The sequence below is a fragment of the Pagrus major genome, chromosome 15 (assembly GCF_040436345.1).
Source record: "Pagrus major chromosome 15, Pma_NU_1.0".
Taxonomy (NCBI): Eukaryota; Metazoa; Chordata; class Actinopteri; order Spariformes; family Sparidae; genus Pagrus; species Pagrus major.
The window spans coordinates 20,920,347-20,943,377 of NC_133229.1; the positions used below are offsets into that span (position 1 = coordinate 20,920,347).

Here is a 23,031-nt window from a genome sequence, read left to right on the forward strand (position 1 = left end):
GGGTCCGCCAAATATAAACAAAGTAAAACAGTATGTAATTGTGTTGTCTTTTAAGGTAGTTTGTTTATCTTATGACGAAAAGAGAGAGATTGTTTATTTAGTTTGTTTTGGCATAAGAAAATCACTCAATAAAGATCTTTGTCTTCTGATTAAAAATATATTCTCCAAAACTAAATAGTGCACTTCTAAGTTATTATTGACATTAATGTTTCACCACTGCACGACTGTATTTTCTGGCGTCTTATAAGTCCATGTGGTCCAAAATCTGTATACTACTGCATGTCTGTCTGTCCTAGGAGAGGAATCCCTCCTCTGTAGGTCATCCTGAGGTTTCTTCCACCTATTTTTCTGTGCTAAAAGAGTTTTTCCTTACTTGAATCGAGGCTCTAAGGACAGAGGGTGGATTATAAAGGCCACTGAGGCAGTGTGATTTGTGCTATATGAATACAACTGACTTGACTTGAATTTAACTTACTGGCTGGTGAAAGAAAGGGAGAGGGAGAGGAAAGACATGAATCCAAGCATGGTTGCTGAGAGCCCACGTCAAATCCCTCTGAGCACCAGAAACATGATTTCACATCATCATTGCAATACCTGCACTCACCCAACATAGACAGCAAGTAAACACACACATGCATGCGTGTCAGACAGTCAAAGTCTACTTATCATCAAGGGGTGAGTTTTTCTTTCGCTTTCCTGACTCATTCTGCTGAGGCCGGACTCATTGCAGGATAATGATTTATTTCTGAGGCTGTCTCATGAAATAGAGTATGACGCGACCTGTCTGTCTCCCTCAGTGACGCTCCTTTGTGCACAGTAGGTGGGATATGCTTTTCAGTATCGAGTCAGACAGATAGAGGGCCCCCTGGTGGCGGGTGAGTGTCACTGCACGGTAGTGAGAGAGAGAGGGAGAGAGAGAGAGAGAGAGAGAGAGAGAGAGAGAGAGAGAGAGGGAAATGGGTGGACGGAAAGTCCCCGTGTGGAAATCCCCCCCTTTTTTTTAAAACTATCTCCAGCGGACGTGTGTACTCTTTTGAAAGGCTTCGCGAGCTGCGGAGGCTCCAAAACAGATCTGATACTGAAGGAAAGAGAAGGTTGAATGGCGCCGAGGACCGCTGCGGTGAGGCTGAGTGAAGTGGCTGAGAGAGGACTAGCCTGAGCATCCGGGAGGGCTTTGTTATTACCCCGACATATTACACAGGTAAGACAGCCGTCCTCCCTTGCCCGAGCCTCCCCCCCCCCTCCTTCCCCATGTGGACATCAGTCCTCACCAAGTGTGTGTGTATGTGTGTGTGAGAGAGAGACAGAGACCTGGCGGCTACATCACGCTCGGGCCTTGAGTAATGTATGGTCGTGTTTCTGGGGACATGGAGGAAGCTTGAAGCCTGCTCACGACAGTGGCTTTGACAGCCATTGTTTACAAAGACGTCACCCCCCCGAGCGGATAACAGGGCATTTAAACAGCCAGATGTAGCGTCGGCGCCGCCACACTGTGTCGATGCCCAGCGCCGCGAGACGCGATTGAAGGCTACATTGTTCCAGAGGTAGTTGTCATTGGAATTACGTAAGCCTTTAACGTCAGCAAAGTCTCCTGTTATTGTGTTTTTGTGTAGCCAGCCATCCTCAAACCGCAGCGTCCACCGCTGTGCCGCTGTCTGTCTGCCCTAAAAGTCTGCCAGCGGTGCCAGCACAACAAAAACAGCGATTAATGGTCCGTGTCAGCGTGCTCACTGACAGCCAGGTGTCTGTTGTCTGGTCCCTCATGTGAAGGAGTGAGTAGCCCCTTTAGCACGGCCTAGTCTGTTGTTGCACCTGCTGCTGTTTGGGTAGTAAAGGCACAGAGGCCACTACAAGCCAAGTGTTCAGGTGATGGTGTGAACTTCAGCTGTGTCCTCTGACTGGCAGCCTCTCGGGGTTTGACATGAGGATGTTGTTGGAAGTTTAAAAAAAAGTCAGCACTAAACTCCAGGCCTGCTTGCTGACCACCACTTTCCACTTCCTGTGAGCTGAGTGTGTGTTGACACCCTGTTCATTTTGAGGCGAAATGCTCCTTTAAAACCTCAAGAGTTGCACACTGAGGCAAGCACTCTTTTGCGGTGCTCCTGCTGTCAGGTTTAAGGTGATAACAAGACTGTCAAGTAGTTAAAGTTGGCATTTAATGTTTGCATTGTTTATTAAATCTTCAAACTGAAATTTCCTGACCTGAACTAGGAAACTTTGCTAACTTTAGGTGCTGTTTTATTGAGACAAAATCCATGTACAGCTGCTTGAGTTTAAGGTGCTATTTGTAAGAAAAGTTGATTTTTGAGTCTCGCTCCCAACTCGTCAAATAATGACGCTCTGGGATGGTGGCCAACCCGTCCTACAATCCCAGAGGGGTAGGGATACTTCGAGTCAACTATATAGGTAATGAAAAACCTCTCTATACATTCTGGCAGCACAACAACATGGCAAACCCACCGAAGAGTCCACTATATAGTGGGGATTTCAGACACAGCCAACATCAAACTGCAATGTACTGAGAACAGTGTCGTTTGGTATCATACTGGCGGGGGTATTAAACATTTTCTGACGATTTCTAGCCTTACTTTTTGCACCTTAGCTTCTCAGAGTGTGGCCAATGGCGGCCCTCAGAATGTGACATGGAAATACATGCGCTATATATTCTAATAATCTATTCAGTTTCACTACTTTCACTTCCAATAGCCTACATACACTGGAGAGAGAAAGTTGATTATCACATCTTATCCCCAGGTGGCCAGATTCTGTCGCTTTGGGCTGGCGTTCCACCCGAGCTGCCGACCCAAAGCATCCGTATTTGACAGGAAATAACATTTTGTCGCCTTAAAGGGACTCTGTGGGACTTCTGCATTGTGATTTTATGTAAGCAGACTCCATTTCTAAACTAACGTTAGCTACTGTTGCTCTCACTGAGGCGCTGAGACGAGCCACTGGAGAACGTGCATCAAGTCGCATCCTTTCAGAAAATCCGACCCGAGTCCTTCACAAAGAAATCCACGGTCCAGCAGCATTAAACAACGTAATCAAATCGTCCTACAACGCTACAACGACTACGAGGAATTTAATGCGAAATGGCATCGTGAGACTTCTCACAATTCCTTTGACAAGTTCATGAGTGTGAGAGAAAGAGGTACTGCTGTCCCTCAAACCAGCAGAGCTCATGGAAGGGAAAGAGGAAGACTTATGGCCAAAAGAAAGAAATTGCGTAAATGATCCAAGTCCAGGCATTCAAGGTGGTTTGGTGGTAAAAAAATTATTTAAACGGGCTACAAACATTAAGAATACACCAGCGCGTGTCTGAAGTGTTACTTTTTAAACCATAGCTTCTCAGCCAATGGTGGCCCTCATGACGTGACACAGTAGCCTACATTTAAAAACAACAGAATATGACTTCCTGGAGAAAGATAGTTGATTGACAAGTCACATCTCCATATCATCAAATTCTGACGCTTTGGGTTGGCGTTCGACCAGAGCTGCCAACACAAAGTGTCAGTATCATATGACAAGTTCATGGGTTTTCCTGTCTCCTAAATTGGCACTCAGTCATGAAAACTTTGAGAACTCCTGTTTCAATGCAGGCTGAGTTGTGTCCACTAGAGAAAGGCCTTCAGTGGGGCAGTGAGGTCAGTGTGACCTTCCCAGCAGGCCGGGAAGCCCTGGGTGGCCTTCAGTTCAAGTATGGAAAGCACCAGTTTATTGTTGGGAGGCTTTGAGCTCATCGGGACCCTGGGGTGCCCTGTTTAGGGAAACTCAGAAACCGTTAAGACAAAAATGAGAATTAAAAGAACAAACAAGAAAACAAAGGGTTCTTTGTGTACTTTACTCCTTTTGGCCCACCAGAATCTCCAGTGAAAAAAGCAGCTTTCACAGTGCGTTGATCCTGTGTGTCGGGTGGTTTCCCGAACAAACTGTAAATTAAGTTGTGTCTTGAGTGTCAATTAATAAGGAAGGGGAATCTCCACTGAAACTTTCCCACCAGTCTATACTATTATTTTCTGCTGTGCTAAAATAACACTCCTCTTCTCTCCATCCAGTTTCCACGTTGTTTGGTCAGCGGTGGTTGGTTCCTCCTCCTCCTCCTTTCCTCCTTGTTCCTCTTCCTCCCCTCCTTCCACCCACCTGGCCACACATCCGCCATGTCGCAGGGTCAGAACTTCCTCCCCAAATTCCTGTTTGTCTCCAACCTGCTGAAGGCGGTGAAGATCCGTCAGCGAGTGCCCAACGACGTGGTTAAGCCGGCCACCAGCGGTGGCCTGATGCACCACCTGCGGGGGATGCACCGGTACACACTGGAGATGATTGCCATGAACCACTTCCCGCAGGCCTTCAGGGAGGTGGTGCAGGCCGCCATCCTGGACCGAGCCATGCAGGCATCGCTAGAGCAGGAGAAGAAGTTGAACTGGTGTCGGGAGGTGAAGAAGATGGTACCCTTACGTACAAATGGTAAGAAGTTGTTGGATTATGAAGTCTCCTATAAACCAGATTTTTATGGTATTTTTTACCCAAGGGTTAGGCTCCATTACATTTGAAGTATTTTAGTGAGATTTTGGGATGTTTTGTCACATACACTTGTGGTTTAGTTGTGTGTTGTTTGTGGAACAATAAGAATATATTCTATTGGAGTAGGAACAATTCAACAGGGTCACAGAGCTGAAGTCAAACTTTTGATTTCAGGAACTGTAGCAATCTTTACTGCTCCAGGCGGAGGAAGTGTTTTGCTTTTGTTTCATTTTCTATGCTAGATGAGGTGCGTATTTATGAGTCAGGGCTATTTGGTATGTAAATTCTGAGATGTCATTACTCACAAGCAGGGTTACTGTAAATGACAACAATGGAGGGACACGGGTTCCGCTTTCAGAAACACTCACTTTGCAGCCCCCTTGGTTTTGTGCCGAGCTGAGTTCAGTCAGCACCAGTGCTCAGTCATGTTTTCTGTTACGTGGATGTCGTAACACGGGAACATCCCAGAGTAGGCAAACATTTAGACATGGGCCTGATTACTTCTGATCTTAGCTCTGTACTGGGAATTTCTCTGCCGTCACACGTGTTTACTGTCGCTGATGTTTCAGACCCGACTGTTTCCACAGTTTTTCATTTACAACTCTTTGGGGTATGTCCCCTCTGCTTCTGTTTCTGTGTAGGTGTGTAAGAGGATGTTAAAACATCTCAAATAATTTTACTGACTGACTGACTGACTGACCTGGGTTTATGTCTCTGTCAGATGTGTCCCAGCTCACCCGGCCTTGTTAAATCAACAGTATCTTTGCTGGACATTTTTTAAAATCTATACTCCATTAACCTTAAACACATCTGGTGTGTACATCAGACTCTGTTCTATTTTTACCTGAGGGGGGAAAAAACAATCTTCGAAGGGAAACATCAGCAATTCACAACAGACGAAGGAAGCGGAAATCAAGCTGGGTTGCAAATTTTACTTAAACATGTGAGTTTCCAGAGGAAATAGTTTCTTTCTCACTCAGAGGAAGCGCTTAACAGTCAAAATTCCTACATCAACCTCATCTCAGTATTGACTTTGAACCTTTACTGGATGGATGAGGAACTTGCCGGATGCTTTGTGCGTTTGTTGCTTGTTTTCATAAGTACTGAAACCCCTTGTGAGGAGGGCCCCTGGAGATTCTGAAGTTAGTAATGACTAAAGTAGTTACTGTAACTAGAGTCAAAGCATGGTTCCTCTTCAGAAAGACCCCTCAATGGATGACAAACTCGTCAGACTTCGGCTGACAGTAACTAACCTGGATGGAATTTCCTGTCTTGCGAAGATGATGTCATAAAGATGAGACAGAATTTAGAGCCGGAGCGTCTAACTCTGAAGGACCCAGACGTGACTTTGAGCAGAGGACGGACAACACACACACAGAGAGACACTCACAGACACACACACTCACAGCGGACTGACTGACTGCTGCTGAGTCACTGGAGCTCAGCAGACACACATACAGAGAGGGAACGTGAGAGAGCAAAAGTCCGTCAACGAACGTCCAGTCAGAGCAGGTCATATTAATCAAGCTTCTCAAAGTCGTAACGCTGTTCTGAGATCAGTCTCCACATCGCCGCGGATATAAACGTACCCGTTAGCCCGAAGCCTTTTTCTCATCTATGAGATTTTACAAAAGATTAAAACCTCTCAACTAATTTCAGTCTTCTCAGAACTTCATTCTCAGGCTCAAAGAAATACAGCTGACCATCTCAAAAGAAAAACGGCTTCATAAAATGTTCACTCCCCAGCAATTAAAATAACTGTTTTCCGGTTTCATGCAACTTTTCCAATCAGTGAAGAATTATTGAAATTCAGTGCGTCTTCTGTCTTGGATGTCTAGGACACATCCGAGGGTTTTTCCCTAACAGCATCCCATGTCTGTCATGTGTCCCCAACAGGCAGGATTTGTTCAGCTACAATACACTGACTCTACATACTGTAGTAGCCGAGAGGACACACACACACACACACACAGTGTTACAGATTTCAGGTTTTCTTCTTAAAGAAACAGTTCACCCAAAAATGGAAATTTAGTCATTATCTACTCACCTACATGAGGATGGAAAGTCAGGTGAAGTTTCATAGTCCACAAAACATTTCTGGAGCTTTATTACAAAACGGCGTCGAGTCATTCTTCTAAACAACTGAAACGTAAGTTATCAACCAGAAAAAATAATAAAATGGCTCCATACAGCTCCTCAGGCATCTCCGGAAGTCTCAAGATCCCCAGCTGATTTGAAAAGACATTATTTACACCCTTTTTTCCCTTTAGAGCTGCTGTTAGCTGTTATTTTCTCATTAAATAAGTGTTAAATAGCTTGATATTCCAACAGTAATCAGCTTTATCCAATCGGGACAGAAAACTCCATAAAGGGGGACCCTGTCTGCTTGAGGGAACTGGCAGAGAGCAGTTTTCCCCTCTTTTGGTACCTACATCGGCAATTGGTGGAACAGGGAAAGCTACCAATTCCAGTGCCAAACAGGTCAAAGGAAGAAAAACACTTGAAGAAAAGAAAGTGATTAGAACATAGACTGGTGTAATGTAAGGGGTTTATATCAAAGCAGAAGCAAAAGTAGTCTTATTTTGTTGGAGTGATCTCATTAGTCGGTATCAGACAAAGTCTGGGATAGATGATGATGCGTGGCACAAACCTAGAGCACCAAAATAAAGCACAGCATTTCAAACTTGCGGTGAGTGTCACCTGGATGGCGACCAGATGAGGATTAAGTCTGGTCCTACACTGGTGTGTTTTCAGGAAGTGTCCCAGCTTGCCACAGAGGAAGTGTCTATATTTAGACAGATGGGACCAGCAGACCGTCTTTCATCTTTAGTCGGCAGGCAGCTTGATTCAGGGTCAAAAGTCTGCGTGTTTTTGCACACGAGAGGAACTGATTATTGGGCGTTACTGTTCTTCATGTATCTCTGTTGACGACAGTGCTGCTGAGGATGACTTTTCTCACTAGAGAGCTGTGCATTTTATGTTTTTGTTGAGAGTGATGCAAGAGCGCCGAAATGCAACAACAACAGCTAGCTAGTCTGAAATAGAAGTACAGTGAAATTGTTGCTTCACTTGAGTAAAAAACAACTGTATCTCACATTGCAGTCATCTCGCACCACAGATCATGTTATTTTGAGAAATCTGATCACAAGTTGGCCTATGGCATGACACTTCCGTCCGGCTAAACTCATTTCAGAATTGATCTCTTGGCTGTGATTAAGCTGTGATAGATCTAATCATGTGAAAAACTCTTCAGATGAGGATTATTTTCGGTCTAAAGGTTTTGTGTTTAATGCAGCAGTATTATAAAAAGAACGTTTGTTGTCATAGTTGCCAACTCTTAGATTAATTGGCAACTATTTTGTTATTGTTTAAGAACAAAAAAGGTCAAAATTGGCAGAAACCAGCTCATATTTTGAGTTTGTTTACTCGTCTGTGGCAGTAAACTGAAAACCTTTGGGCTGTGGACAAAACAAGACATTTGAGGACTTCATCTTGGGCTTTGGGAAACGCTGATCGACATTTTCCACAGTTTTTTGGACATTTTATGGACCAAACAACAAATTGATTCATCAAGAAAATAACCATTAGTTGCAGCCCCAGAGCAAACTTTTGCCAGATAAACATCACTGAACAGACGAGTTCAGTTCATAAAGGTAGTCAGAATACACACATTACAGTATACGTGAGCGCACATGTCATCTCAGCGCTCATTAATCACAGCCTGCATCGGGTGTTGATAGCAGTAGTTTAAAAGATAACATTCCATCCTGTCCAAGCCACGCCCCTGTGGAAAGTCCAGGACCAGCTGAGTAGCATTGATGAGTGCGGATCATAGGAGGGGAACACACACACGCACAAAAGGCAGAAGTTAGCACGGGGAAATTCCTGTGTTTAGTGTGGCAACAGGGCTTTTCATTGCTACACAATTTAACAAACATGGACTCTCCTGTTGCACAATGTGAAAAAGACCCAGCGCTGCCATAGGAGACTAAATAAAATTCCAAGGTTTTTAGTTAGCTCATGACGCACAAACGCACAAACACAAATGCCTTTTTTTTGAGAGACTTAATCTATCTGGACAGTTTGCAGAATATAGAGGAAGTAGTTTTCTGTAACATGAAGTGAGACCGCACATTTTTTTCCCGGGCAGATTAAATGTATGTCAGGTAAGTTTAGAGCCATTTCTCTCAGGCCAGCTGGGTAAAAGCCTGTCTTTGTCTGTAGTGTTTGCATACTTTCAGGCATGTGAGGGTCATATAATAGTCTAGACACCAGATAGGGCGACAACCGGCCCGATGGCCTGGAAATCCCCAGACTTTTGTTACGCTTGTGTGTGTGTGCGCACTGCAACTGACTGCATTTGCATGTACCACTGCACAATTTTAGAAGTTTCTGTCTAATGTCTGACTAATATCATATGTTTCTTCTGCTTCTGTGTGTGTCTTTAGGAGATGGGAACTGTTTGCTCCATGCGGCCTCTCAGTACATGCTGGGCGTTCAGGACACAGACCTGGTGCTTCGGAAAGCCCTCCATGGTGTTTTGAAAGAGACGGACACTGGTGTCTTTAGAGCCCGCTTCCAGGCAGAGCTGCTCGGGTCCCAAGAGTTCACCCAGACCGGACTTCGATACACCACCATGGTATGAAGATTAGACTACACCCATGTGAAAGCCTTTTCTAAAACTTTGCATTAAGATATTGCTAAATGCTTGCTGAGATGATAAAATACAACGTGTGCTAGTGAGAAAATACAATTTAAATCCATGAATTCCTTATTTTCCTACCTACAACATATTTTATGTAATGATTTCAATAAATTTAGCCAAAGTTCATATCCCAACTTGTTGTGTATACATATATATATGTGTGTGTGTGTTGTCCCAGAACTGGGAGGAGGAGTGGGAAAAGATTGTGAAGATGGCGTCTCCGGTCTCCAGTAGCAACGGCCTCCAGTTTGATTCTCTGGAGGACATCCACATCTTTGTCCTCTCCAACATTCTCCGCAGACCCATCATCGTCATCGCAGGTAATCCCCTTATATCATCTCAAAGTATATTTATTGTTCCTTGTTGGCCACAGTCACACTGGTCTTGTTTCAACATGTATTCAAGTGATGGAAAAGGTTAGGGTATCTCCTCAACCACATGCCCCAGCATTTTGCTGTTAGTTATTTTGAAGTTCTCGTAGTATTTGATTACACTGAATCAGCTCCTCTTTATTGTGGTTCGAGGATGTAGGGTGTAATGCATATTGTGCTTTATAAACTACATGGAGGGTAAATATGCAGAAACTTGTTTTAAATTGTATTTGAGTTTTTTAGAGTGCTGCAGGGATGACATGTTTTTGCAGGCTAACCGGAAGTTAGCATCACCCTTGTTCCCTCATCAAAAAGCCTTTGGGATTTTCAATTAGATTTTGGATTTTTGCAGAAAATAAGCTCTGTGGCAAACACAAGTTTATGATACTTACACATTTTGTTCAGCAAGATAATCATCACATCACCAGAAGTGCAGAAATGCTAACTAAATGCTGGGTATTAGGATTCATTACTGCGGCACTCCATGCACTTAATGAAATAACAATATATGATCAATTATAAAGGTGTGACAAGTTCTTTATTGTTGTTGTACTTGCGACTTAATCAAAAGTTTCTGGATCGGCACTCTGCTGGCATTATTCTCGAGTCCCCAAATTAGCTACCTGAAAGTTGAACATTTTTATTTCAGTGAGCAACGTGCTAACAAAATTCATATCTAATTGTTCTTAGGCAATTTTTAAGTCTCTTAAATCACTGTTCTTTCTACAGACCAGGTGGTCAGGAGTATGAAATCTGGTTCCTCCATCTCTCCTCTGAATGTGGGCGGGATTTATCTGCCACTACACTGGCCGCCCACAGAGTGCTACAAATACCCGATAGTGCTCGGCTACGACTCCCAGCACTTTGCACCCCTCATCACCATCAAAGACAGTGGTCCAGGTAGGAAAGCTGATACAGCCAGTGAGTGATACGAAGTTTCACATGTTTTTGTATCCATCTAACATCTTGCTTTGTATTTCCCAGAGATCCGAGCAGTACCGCTGATCAACCCAGGACGGGGAGGCTTTGAGGAGCTAAAGGTTCACTTCCTGATGGAGAAAGAACAACAGCAGAAAGAGAGACTTCTCAAAGACTACCTGCTGCTGATAGAGATTCCCGTCATAGGCTTGGGCTACGACGCCACACGAATCATCAATGCTGCACGGTACCTACCGATTATAAGCTTTGTCCCCTTAATGGACAAAAAGGAACAGAAAAAGTTTTGAATGTTGCAACTCAGGAATGAGGAAGTTTATTTTAGGTTGATGATCAAGGATTTTGTAATACCACTGGTTTAACTTCTTAAAATCAGTACAGTGAAGACGAACTCTGTTAACTTAATTTAACTTAAATGTGTAAAAATCTCATCAAGTACAGTAAAGTAAAGAGCCGTATTTTATGTATCTGTCCCAAGGTTGGATGAAGGCAACCTCCCTGAAGACATGAACCTGATGGAGGACTACCTGCAACTCGTCAATCATGAGTACCAGCGCTGGCAGGAGGACAAGGAGCAGGCATGGGCTGCCCAGCCGCAGCGCCCGCCACCCTTCTCCGTCTCCCAGCTCTCCCTCATCGAGATCCGCTGTGCCACACCACGATGCACCTTTTACGTCTCTGTAGACACGCAGCCTCATTGCCATGAATGCTTTGAGAAGCGACAGGCCACTACAGGTGGAGGAACGAGGATAGAAGGGGTGGTGCAGACCAAGGGAGGAGGGGTGCAAGGTGGGGTAGGAGTGATAGGGGGATCAGAGACTGAGGTGAGCTCAAGAGGAGCACGAAGCAGCAGCCCCCCATCCTCCTCGTCTGGGAGAGGGGTGGTGTTGTCCAGCCCCCGCTCTGCTCCACCCACCGCTCCCAGCCTCAGCCTGTACAGTGAAACTCATGCCATGAAGTGCAAGACACCTGGCTGCCTCTTCACCCTTAGCGTGGAGCATGATGGACTTTGTGAGCGCTGTTTCAACTCCAGGCAGAACCACGGGCCCCCTGTAGCTGGAACGGCTGCTACAGGACTCCCAGGTCCCAATGGGGGGCCTATAGTCCCCCATCTGGCCCAGGGCTCCGGCTGGACCCAGTGGGGGGGCCGTGAGACAGAGACAGAGCGCTGCAGCATGTGCAGACAGGAGGCGTTCAGGATATTCAATGGCCTGTGTCCTCCCTGCATGCAGAGACAGCAGGCTCCAGAGAGGGGAGAGCCACAGCAGAACAACCCTAGGACTGAGGCATCGTCTTCAGCTTGGAGCCAGGCCAGGGACGCTGAGCGGCCGTGCCTCACCCTAACCCCAGGGCACACCTCAGCCTGGCAAGCCCCTCTGGCCCGCCCTTGTAAAAGATCTGGCTGCCAGTTCTTTGGGACGCCAGAGAAGTTGGGTTTCTGCACTATTTGCTACGTAGACTATCAGACCAACCACCGTAAGTCCTGAAATTAAACTGGAACACTTTGAAAATGTCTTATCAAGTTATTTAAGTTACTTTAAACAAGAGTCTTTGTCGGTTTCTTTTGCACAATAGGACTTCATGTATTGCTAAGTTGGATTTGATTTTTCTTCACTCAAATGTCAAATCATATGGGACATATGCTTACGCTGGCCACTGTCTGTTCCAGACCTGACCCCTCCCCCTGCCCCGGTCCAGAGCCGGCATGGTTTGGAGGCAGGCTTCCAGAATGCCTCACGGTGTCGTGGGCCTGGGTGTGGCGCGGTAGGCAAGGCAATGCTGGAGGGCTACTGCGACAAGTGCTATGTCAAAGAGCAAAGTGCACGGCTCAACCAAGTGGCACATCGCACACCACACTCCCCTCCTCTGGTCGTGGTAGGTGTCTGCCACACCTTCTTAACTCCTCCCTTGCTCTATTTGTCTTTTGTCAACTGCTGGTTGTATCTTAACCTTCCTTTGTTTGTCTTTCTTTTTCTTTGATTCTCGCTGCCTATTGTTCTACAGTTGCCTCTCAGTTGCCAATTGACCTTTTCTTTTCTCTTTCTCTGTACTTAAAGCGTGACCGAGCAGTCAAACCCAGATCTTCGCAGCAATCCCAGACCCAGACCCAGACCCAGACTCAGTGCCGGCGGAGTGGCTGCAGTAATGTGTCCCCGGGTTGCACAGACCTCTGCCCGGAGTGCCACACGCGTGGCCAGGGCAGAGAGGCGGGCCGACGGGCGCAGGCGCCCAAGGAAAAGTCCAAGCAGCGGTGTCGGACGCAGGGCTGCGACCACTACGCCAACCAAGAGAAACAGGGCTACTGCAACGAGTGTGACCACTTCAAACAGATTTACCGCGGCTGACCACATTCGCACCCACGCACACAAAAACGATGAAGACACATCGCTAGCACGCTAGAGCCGCTGCCCTGCTGTGGGCGCCCCATGCCAGTCAATGCACCTCTGATACTAACTAACCAACTAACTAACTAGCTAGTGACTAACTAGTAACCTTATGGCCTGAAAATCAAACCCCCCATGTAGAATGTGAAGAGAGAGTGTGTGTATGTGGGGGGAGGGGGGTGAGTGTATGTATGTGTGTGTGTGTGTGTGTGTGTGTGTGTGCGCGTGTGTGTGCTTGTATGTGTGTATGTGTGTGTGTTCACAGTAGACATGGCCTCCAGAATACCTCTTTGTGCAATTATTATCATCTGATGTGCCCTGTGCACTTACACGGTGAGAGGTTTGGCTACATGTCAGAGCAACTGACTTAACTCTTGTGTACAATATGTATTTAGAGGTACGCAGTGAATCGTGCCGGACAAAATGATTGTATGTTGACATAACAAGAAGCATCTGACATTGCTTTCTAGACCACAGCCAAGGATTTATACCCCCAGTCTGTCTGTCTGTCTTAACCCATCTGTGTATCTGTCTGCCTGTCTGTCTAGCATTCGCTCTGTAGAGTGAGGGATGCAGTGGTTGGGGAAGCCCAGTGAAGAAATCTGTGGAAGTAGTAAACAGAAGTGAAACAAACTGGGCCACAGCAAAGCAAGTGAAGTGGTTGAACTGAAATGAAATGCTATCCACCATTGTTTAGCTTAGTTCTCCAAAAACACTCATGTGTATCCAAAAATAGACAAAGAAAGGCTCTTGCAATCAAATTATCAAGAGTTGATTTTCTTCCATTTTCCATTTGAGGCAAATTAACCTCGCTATTGTTGTTAATCTGTTATATAAAGTGAACATTATGACCTTCTAGATATGGAAAGTGAGAACAGACCATGAGTCTGAACAGTGCAAGACAGACAGGGCAGGCCCCTGCTAGTTTTGGTGCTACATGTACAGAAATACAAGCCTCTCCATTGTAGCCAACATGCTGGCGGTGTCAGCGGACAGAAGGCAGAGAAGACAGTAGAGACAGGACTCATTCTCTTTCTATTCCTCCTGTCCTTCCTCTTATTTCCCCCCTCTTCTCCTCCAAAACAGATCTGTTGCCTTGGACGTTGTTTTCCTGTTTACTGATCACTTAAGCACCTAGAAATGCATAGACACATACCTACACATGCGCACACAAATGTAGTAGCTCCAGTTCTGTCAGAAGGGGATTGCCGACAAAAGAGAGAACTGAAAACGAGTGATTATCGACCTTACCACCACATGCACACATAATGCACACACATGCACATGGAAACACAGCTCTGTGAGATTGTATGCGCCCCACCCCAGCCTGAGGTGACGTGTAGGTGAACAAACCCTGTAGAGAAAATGCATTCCTCTCTGCTCCACCCCACTGGATGTGCCAAGGCGACAATTTCAAAACTTCAGAGAGCAATCCCATTGCCTGCTTTGGCTAATCTTGTTTATCTGAATGTGTTTTGTGCTGCTGCTACAACAGCACACTATTGGGGCTGATCCTCGATAAGTTTTGCCTTTAAGTAGTGATTGAAATTTTATGGACCAGAGGAGCCTGATCAGTGATCCTGGATCAGTGCTCCCAACCTATAAAATGCTTTTGTGAATATGGATCTTGGTCCATATTGTAGGACCTTCCAACCCGATGCCTCATCTCCAACACACACACAAACACACAAAACGCACGCATGTGTGCGTCTGGAATACGCAAAACTGACATTCCTGTTTTATTTTTTAATTTGTTTTGGGATTTTTAAATGTATTTTGATATATTTGGTTTTGTTTCTGCCAAAAAAAAAAAAAAATACATGTGCCATCAATCGCCAAACAGTTGTTGTTACCTCCTTAAAAATGGCCAGCCTGGATCACTCTAAACTAACTAGTATGCCACAGATAGACATCTCCAATTTTGTGTAACCACAGGCAAGAGCTTATCAAGCTCTCTCATGTGGAAAGTCCCCAAATGGGCAGTATCTTTTCATGAGTATCTATAATATCCAAATACAAAGAAATATTCAACCACAGAGAGAACCTCAAGCTTAAAAAACAGTTATCAAACAAACTCAAATGTGATATCAACTGGAAGAGTTTTTCCCCTTATACTTCTGCTGTAGGCAGATGTCCATCTGTGGCTCTGGTTAGAAAAGCATAGACAAACAGGCTCTCGGTCTGCCTTTTCATTCAACTGTATCTTAAGCTGTCGGGCCAGCCCACGTGTTGACGGCCTGTACGTAGATCTCTGTGTGCTTTAATCACCTCTAGACAAACCTTAATCAATTAAAGGCCAATTAGTGGTCAGCTCGTCAGAGCCCCTTAAAAATGCTTTCGGGGCGTTGGCAGAGTTTGACTGGGAGGAGATCACATAAGTTGCACATGACTTGTCTAAGCTGCTGAGGCATTTAGGAATGGTACTCCGACTCGCTTAGGGACATTCCAACAGTAGGAAGAGCATCCGCTTAAGAGCAGAAGGTGTAACAAAACATGCAAACTGTGTGGAAGTTTCTTTGTGTGACCTTTTTCGACAATAGGGTATTGTATGAAAAAAAGCCTGGTTTTATTTGTTAAGTATTTATTCATATCAAGATATCTGTATTGTGTGATTCAATAATTATTTATATGTCGTCCTGAAATGAATTATTTTTATTAAGAAATCTGAAATCTGTCTAATGTGGTTCTTGTGTGTGTGTGTGTGTGTGTGTGTGTGTGTGTGTGTGTGTCTGGTTCAGTGGTGGAAAGAGTACTGAAAATCTTAGTTACATTACAGAAATATTACCCAGTTACAAGTAAAACACTGGTATTAAAAAAATACTTAAGTAAAAGTATTCTTCTCAAATGCTACTCAGAGTACTAGTTACTTTTTAACTGTTTATATTCAATGCATTCTCAGTATCTAAATTATTCCCAACTCAAGATCATGGTTCATGGTCACCTCTCCAAACCTGGGCCTGCGGCAGTATTATGGGGTTTTCTGTCCATATGTCAGGGTTTTCATGGGATCAGATAACCTTATTGGTTACAAAAATGCAAATGAAAGGTTTGGAAATTAATTCAAATTGTAATCAGTACTGAGTTATGATTACAAAAATAATTATTAGATTAAGTAGATTATGGTGTAATCAGCGATAACAAAACTCCACACATTCTTAGGTAGAATACAGATACTTGGTAAACGTAAAAGTTATGATTCAACTTCTATACTATATTAAATATTCTATATTCAACTTCTATAAGTAAAAGTAAGAAAGTACAGGCTCTGAAATTAACTCAAAGTATAAAAGGAAAAAGACATTTCTACTGGCCATTTCCTCATGGCATATTAATATTATGATATTCAAAGACTTTTAAACTTAAAGGTAGAATCAGTAGGATTTATCCGAGCTGTTTGTAAATGCACTAGAAAGATAGTTAATTGTTGAGCAAAAAAAGGAGAAAATAAGAAAATTCAGGCAGAGGGCTGCAGGGTCTGTGCAGACACTAACACGTCTTTTCTCCCCATTCGAGTCTCCCTCTCTGTCTGTTTCCATCTTGTTGCGTCTTTTACATTGTTAACATTGCTACATCTGCCACGTGTGATCTGCACTGATAGGATCGAATCAGTCTTGTGATGTTGGGAAGGCAGCGTGCAATGACGCAAAATAAAAATAATCGCTAAAGTGTGAGAGTACAAAGTACAGATATTTGTGTTAAAATGTAGGGCGTAAAGGTGAAAAGGTAAAGGCTCAAGTAAAGTACAGATTCCTGAAAATCTACTTAAGTACAGTAATGAAGTATATGTCCTTTTTTTACTTCCCAACTCACTACTCACTTTTAAAATAATAGAGTACTAACTAAAAAACCAAAAGCCTTTTGTGGCTCCAGAGGAAGCTGCATGTAATCCGATAAACTTGGTGGCTAAGTTGCATTGTGGGTAATGTAGGGACCAGATTTTGAAAAGCAGTCCACTGATCTTGAATTGCACCCCTATCACACTGTTGGACTCATTATTGACAGTTTGAAAACAAATGATCATAACCGATACAGCAGAACCAGAAAATAACTATTCCATGCGTTCATCCTTTTCAAACTTGCTGCCTATATTACCCACAATGCAACTTAGCACCTGAGTGACATCACTGGAGGCAATTGTTAATTTTACATGCAGCTTCTTCTGGGGACACGAAAGGCTTCATACAACGTTTTTTCACATATGCAGTGGTACTCCTCAAGACCTGTAAACACACTTTAATGTGTGAAATTGGTGGAGTTAACTTTAAAGTTTGAGTAAAACTACAGATACTAAAAATGACTTAATGACAGTAATTTGAGTAGTTGTAATTAGTTACTTCCATACCTGGTCTGGCTGTTGGGGAGTGAGGGATAAATGTGTGTGTGCTCTACCACAGAATGTGTGTGCGACACAACCATGTGCACTTGCACATACAGCTTGCGTGTGTGTGCTCTTTGAGATTTCAACATTGCACTCTTATTACAGCATCCCTCTCTCTGATGCTCCGTGTTGCCTAATTCTGTTTCTGCTGAAAAGCAGTCGCTCACTTTTGGCACCAAATCCATCTCCAGTGTAGGAAGTACAGTGGGTGCTGCAAAAGTCATCAGATAACTGATCACTGAGGCCTGGTTTGTATGTGGCAGAGTGCACCATTTTCCCATGCTTAACTGGGTTAGCTCATTTTCTCTTTCTCTCCTCTCCGCCTCCGTTGTTCTTATTTCTTTTCTCATTGTTACACATTTCCATACAAAAAAGTTCAAATGATGAGGTTTTTTTTTTTTTTTTTTTGAGGGGCTTTTTTTTTTAAAACCACTATTCAGTTTTTTTCCAGGCTTATGTTGGGGCACCAATGCTTTTAAAAAAATAAACAGGAACCCCCACCCTCACATAGAAAAACACAGGAGGAGTAGATGATGCAGTGGGAGGGGGGAGTTTGGAGTGAGGGGAGATATGGAAGTGACAGGTGGGGAATATGGCAGGGCAGAGGTGACATTTAACAAGTGTGGGGCTGCAGGGTTGTGCGTGGGCTTTCTCATCATCCTACAGCCTAGTATACCACAGTCAGATTGGTATGCTGATGTGGTTTCCTGGAAATACCCCAGTATGCAAACACTCCCTTGTATAACTGTTTCTTTGCAGACGAGCGCCGTTTCACTTGACGTGTGAGCTGCTTGCTGATGTGGTGCGGTAGAACTTTTTAAGCAGGGTCTATAAATATAATCGTTTGACGCAAAAACATGTTAGTTACAAGATAAGAACTGAAATGTATTGAAGGTGCAAAGCCAAAATTACTAATTTCATTACCAAAGACATGTGGTTAGATGATGCTGACAAAGCTAACTCTTACACAAGAGCTACGGTCTGTTCAAGTGATGAGCACAGAACTGTGTGTGCAAGAAACATGCACTGGTTGAAACAAGTGTGGAGACATTTATAAGAATATATTTCCCGATTAAGTGATTATCACAATATGCCAAATGTATGCAAGATAAAACGATCAAGTAGGTGTTCACGATAATGGATTAGATCAAACAAAAGTCTTCACGTGTCTAAAACAAAAACATTAATCAATTATTTATTTCTTTGAAAATTGTTAAAATTCGATTTGCTTGGAAAATTAACAAACTCTAGTCCAAATTACTCATTTGGACTAAAGAGGTCAAAGGTCATAGCTTGGAAAAATTTGTAGTATAAAGGCAAGGCACGTTTATTTATATAACACCATTCAGACACAAAGCAGTTCAAAGTCACAGAGACAAAGAAACATATCAAACAAAAGCTAAAATATGCAAATAAAAAGTTACAGATTAAAAAGAAGTTATGAATCTAATTGTTTGAAAGCCATGGTAAACAGTCATTTTTAAGCCCTGATTTAAATGAGCTGACAGTTTGAGCAGACCTCAGGTATTCAGAAAGCTTGTTGCACAAGTGTGGAGCATAGACACTAAAAGCTGCTTCACCTTGCTTGGTGAAGAAAACTGAGTAAACCTGCCCTAGAAAATCTAACCTTTGACACACAGGAAGCCAAAAATATATGTGTGTTGTATAAGCGTTGATGATGAGATCAGGAGTCTAACAGCCTAAGGACAGGAGCTTCTCTATAGTCTGGTGGTACGGCAGCAGGTACTTCTGTATCTTCTGGCAGACGGCAGCAGGATGAACAGAGTGTTGCTGGGTGGGTGTTGTCTTTTAGGGGGCTCTGTGCAGATATCTCGTTTCACCGATGTCAGTGACGCTCGGTAGATGGTTATCAATGATGGTCAGGCAGTTTTAAACTCTCGCTGCAGAGCCTGTCAGAGATTCCAGTCAGGATGCTTGCTATTGCTCCTATGTAAAAGTTTACAAGAACTTTCTGTTGCTTCTCTGTTGCTGTAGTGTTACTAGAATTTTGACCTCTTCAGACTGTTGACCTCCTCCATGCACCTTGGTATAATAGGTAAAGCTGTAGAAGAAATCCCTACTATGCTTCTAGGTGGAGGACTACAGGCTTCACATATGTATGTTAGTGATGAAAAAATGTAAAAAGACACCCCTACTGGTCCTATTTGCCCATTTACGACTACTGTCTGTGCATTGTGCCAGCTAGTACTCGTATGATGGAGTAATTTTACCTGTGCATTAGTGAGTCCATGATCATTTCGATTGAACACAACTTTTTTTTATGGATACGCACCAATTTGAGCACAATGTAAACCAAAAGAATAAAATTCCTTAAGGCTGCTGCAGGTCTCCTCAGATCTGTGGAGCATTTTAGCATGTTGAACTTTTACTGTTTTACTACTCACCACTCTCATTGTTTCCAGATGCATCAAGCAGCTGCAAAATGTCCACAAAAAAAAAACCCACAGCAGTGTCTACAACCTACACAACATTGACTGTCAAAGTTATCAACTGGCAGCATAGTGAAGCACATAGCAGCTGAAATACCAGATATTTCCCTCAGGAGATATTGAAGAGCAAAACAGAGCTGATAGGGAGTTTCCTGGATGTGTGAATAAACAACTGTTTGCTGGCACATAAGCTGATAAAAGTTCAACGCTGTCTTAACAGCTTGTTTCCGCTCCCTCAAAAAACACAAGGTTAAACACAATTACAGTTCATAAAATGACCAAATCTAGCTAACATACAGTGAATTTGGGACCTCTGTTGCAACTGGAGGTCTGGAAACAGTACAAGAATCAATTATCAAGGTGGTTTTCAGTGCAAGAAGACACTCACATTTACACATTAAACCACCTGATTTTAAATCCACATGACCCAATCTCTGTGTTTAAGCTGTCACAAAAAACCATGAATGAAAATGTCAAATCTGGATTGGAAGACAGCGTCTATTTGTGAATGAGCCCACCAAAGTCTGACTCACTGTCTCCTCTGGTGAAAACTTAAATGTCGCAAAAATCAAAAACACAGTTGAGGCTCATTCGACAGGAAGTTATCTGTCATTGTGCAATAGGAAGAGGGTGTATCCATGGTTACCTTTGTCTGACCCTTTTGTAAGCAGCAGCAAACACAGATCTGAGATACACCCTTCCACTGAACAGTATCTCTCACACACACAAACTAAAGATTATTTCACTGGAAAAATCCAGAGTCTGTGTCATTTTTGCCAGGAACTTGAGGCAGCCTCCATATATATAATATGGGCGAAGTCTGTATCTGATGAAGAATCTCACACTCAGATCTTAATCTGTTAACTTAATCCCCTAATTTGATTAATTTAAATGTTATGCTTTATACTTTCACTCCTCTTATTAGCAGTATTGAAAGTACATAAACACTTACTAAATTGTTCATAACACACTGGTACAAGGACGAGGAGTAAAAATAGTTTATGAATACAAAATAAATGCTTTAAAATGTCCTTATATCTGTCTGACCTTACATTACAGTGTGTCATTTATTATTTATATACTGCTTATCAATGCTAAATGCAGGGAGTCAAACATAAAAATAACCAGTTCTTCATGTGAAATGTCCACTATTTCACAACCAGTGGCTTATTTATGATCTGAAAGTAGTTCTGAGTAATCCCACACTTTGCAACTCACTTTGTATCAGAAATCCGATCTTTGTGTGCGCAGGTATGTATATGCATGTGGGAGTGTTCAAAGGTTACTCACTGGACTACCAAAATAAGGTGATAAGAGAAGTGAAAGTAACACAGAGCAAAGCACAGCACATTATTACCAAACACCGAGGACAAAAGGTGAGATTTTAACCCTGGAGCGGCAGGCATAGCTCTTTCTAGTCGCTCATATTCCCATCTGCATCACATTATCTGCTGCAGCAGCCCGTGGGGATCATTAAAGTTTTACTTGTCAAATTTATTTGAAGAGAGTTCACAAAAGTTTTTTTTAAACAATGAGTTCACCCAGAAATGAAATCCATCAATATCTACCCCCATGCCGATGGAAAGTTGGGTGGATTTGTAGTCAAGCTTCACAGCAAAACAGCGTTGCAGCATTCTCCTCAACAACTGAATTAGATGGGGACTTCTTTTAAAACAGAGAAAAAGAACATAAAATGGCTCCCTGGCATAGTCCAAGTCTCCAGAAGGGCAGTGATACAGAACTGATTTGAAAAGAAGTTATTTTCACCCTTTTAAAGCTGAAATTTTCTCTGTAGCTGCTGAGCTGAAAGCCTTATCACGCTCCAAATCTGAAGTGGGTACACAACCACAATCCAGCTAAAAAAGTGTAAATAATGTCTTTTCAAAGCAATTTTGGATCTCTGCACTTCTGGAGACTTGGATCATGCCAGATGAGCTGTATGAGCCATTTTAGGTTTTTATGATGTCTTTTCTTCCTTCCTTTCTTTTTTCTTTCTTTCTTTCTTTCTTTCTTTCTTTCTTTCTTTCTTTCTTTCTTTCTTTCTTCCTTCCTTCCTTCCTTCCTTCCTTCTGTTTTGTCCACCCCCTCTTACCCTGCATGGATGCAAGCTTTTTGAGTCGTCAGGACCAAAACCCAAACTGACTCCTCACCTCTGGTCTCATCAACAATACCTGGGTCCCCCACTGACTCTTTTGACTTCTATACCCTATCCTCAGTCACACCACTTAAGTAACATAAAGTCCACACCACCTGACTCATTACATTATTTAACACACACCTTTTGGATCACTATCATCGCAGGTATTCTTGATACTTGTTTTTTGGTGCATTATTTCAGTTCTGTGCAATATCATGTGCAATTATTCTACTGTTGTTTTAGCAACTCTGGAATTACTCTGATGTACTGTCATATTTATACTGTAAACTATTGTCAATTATATTTCAGTATTACTCTATTATTATTATAATGTAGTTATAGTAGTAGTAGTTTTTATAGTATAGTAGTTATTTAATTTATAATTTTATATGTTTTTTTTATTTTTACATACTCTCATTTCTTAGAAACTATTAACTATTTTATATTTTTCTGATAATTTATCTAAACTGTGACAATTCTATTCTATTCTACTCTAGAAGGAGCCATTGCAACGTAATCCAGTTTCCTCCTGTTGGATCAATAAAGCATTTCTGATTCTGATGGAATCCCTGATCAATATTTGACACATTCCTGTGCAAAAACTGTACAGCCCTTTGATTTAAAGGTGCACCATGTAGTTTTGGGGAAGAGAAAGATCTTCGTTGATTTTTTATGCATAACCATATACTAAATTAATGAATGGACCACAAGGGACGACACAATTTCCTGCTGTCTTACTTTGTTCATATTTGGCGGACCCTGCCACCTTTCTAGCTTCAAACAGTGTTCTGGGGACCTTATTTTCCTCTGAGAACAGCTTGTTTATTCAGTTATGGAAAAAATTAATATTTCCTCATTGATATTGTAATACAGCTGCTAAATACTGAGTTTGGATTTCTTCTTCAAAACTACATAGTGCCCCTTTAAATAGTCATATTGTAGATATTTCAGAAATATCTTATCGTCTTTTTCACACCTCTAGACTTGTAGTTGTTGCTTTTTATCTTTCTTTATATACTTTACTTGCTATGTTTATTGTTTTGCACCAAGATACCGAAGAAAATAAAATATGATTAGAGATGTTTCATTTTGTTCCTTTTTTTTTTAAATTAATTAATTTATCTTTTAATACTCCACACACTATGTACA

At 42.7% G+C, this 23,031-nt stretch overlaps 1 protein-coding gene across 2 annotated transcripts; it reads left to right on the top strand.

Annotated features, from left to right (window-relative positions):
• Nucleotides 1–976: 976 nt before the first annotated feature.
• tnfaip3 (tumor necrosis factor, alpha-induced protein 3) lies at nt 977–15,587 on the top strand. 2 transcript variants are annotated; one of them, XM_073481707.1, is made up of 9 exons: nt 977–1,201; nt 4,056–4,464; nt 8,970–9,160; nt 9,405–9,546; nt 10,327–10,497; nt 10,582–10,762; nt 11,012–12,009; nt 12,203–12,408; nt 12,591–15,587. In XM_073481707.1, exons 2-9 carry the CDS (start codon nt 4,158–4,160, stop codon nt 12,876–12,878), a joined length of 2,484 nt encoding a protein of 827 aa, XP_073337808.1. In that variant the 5' UTR covers nt 977–1,201; nt 4,056–4,157; the 3' UTR covers nt 12,879–15,587. The 2 variants fall into 2 exon arrangements, with proteins under 2 accessions (XP_073337808.1, XP_073337809.1); XM_073481708.1 differs by lacking the exon at nt 977–1,201 and adding an exon at nt 1,317–1,544.
• The last annotated feature ends 7,444 nt before the right edge of the window (nt 15,588–23,031 follow it).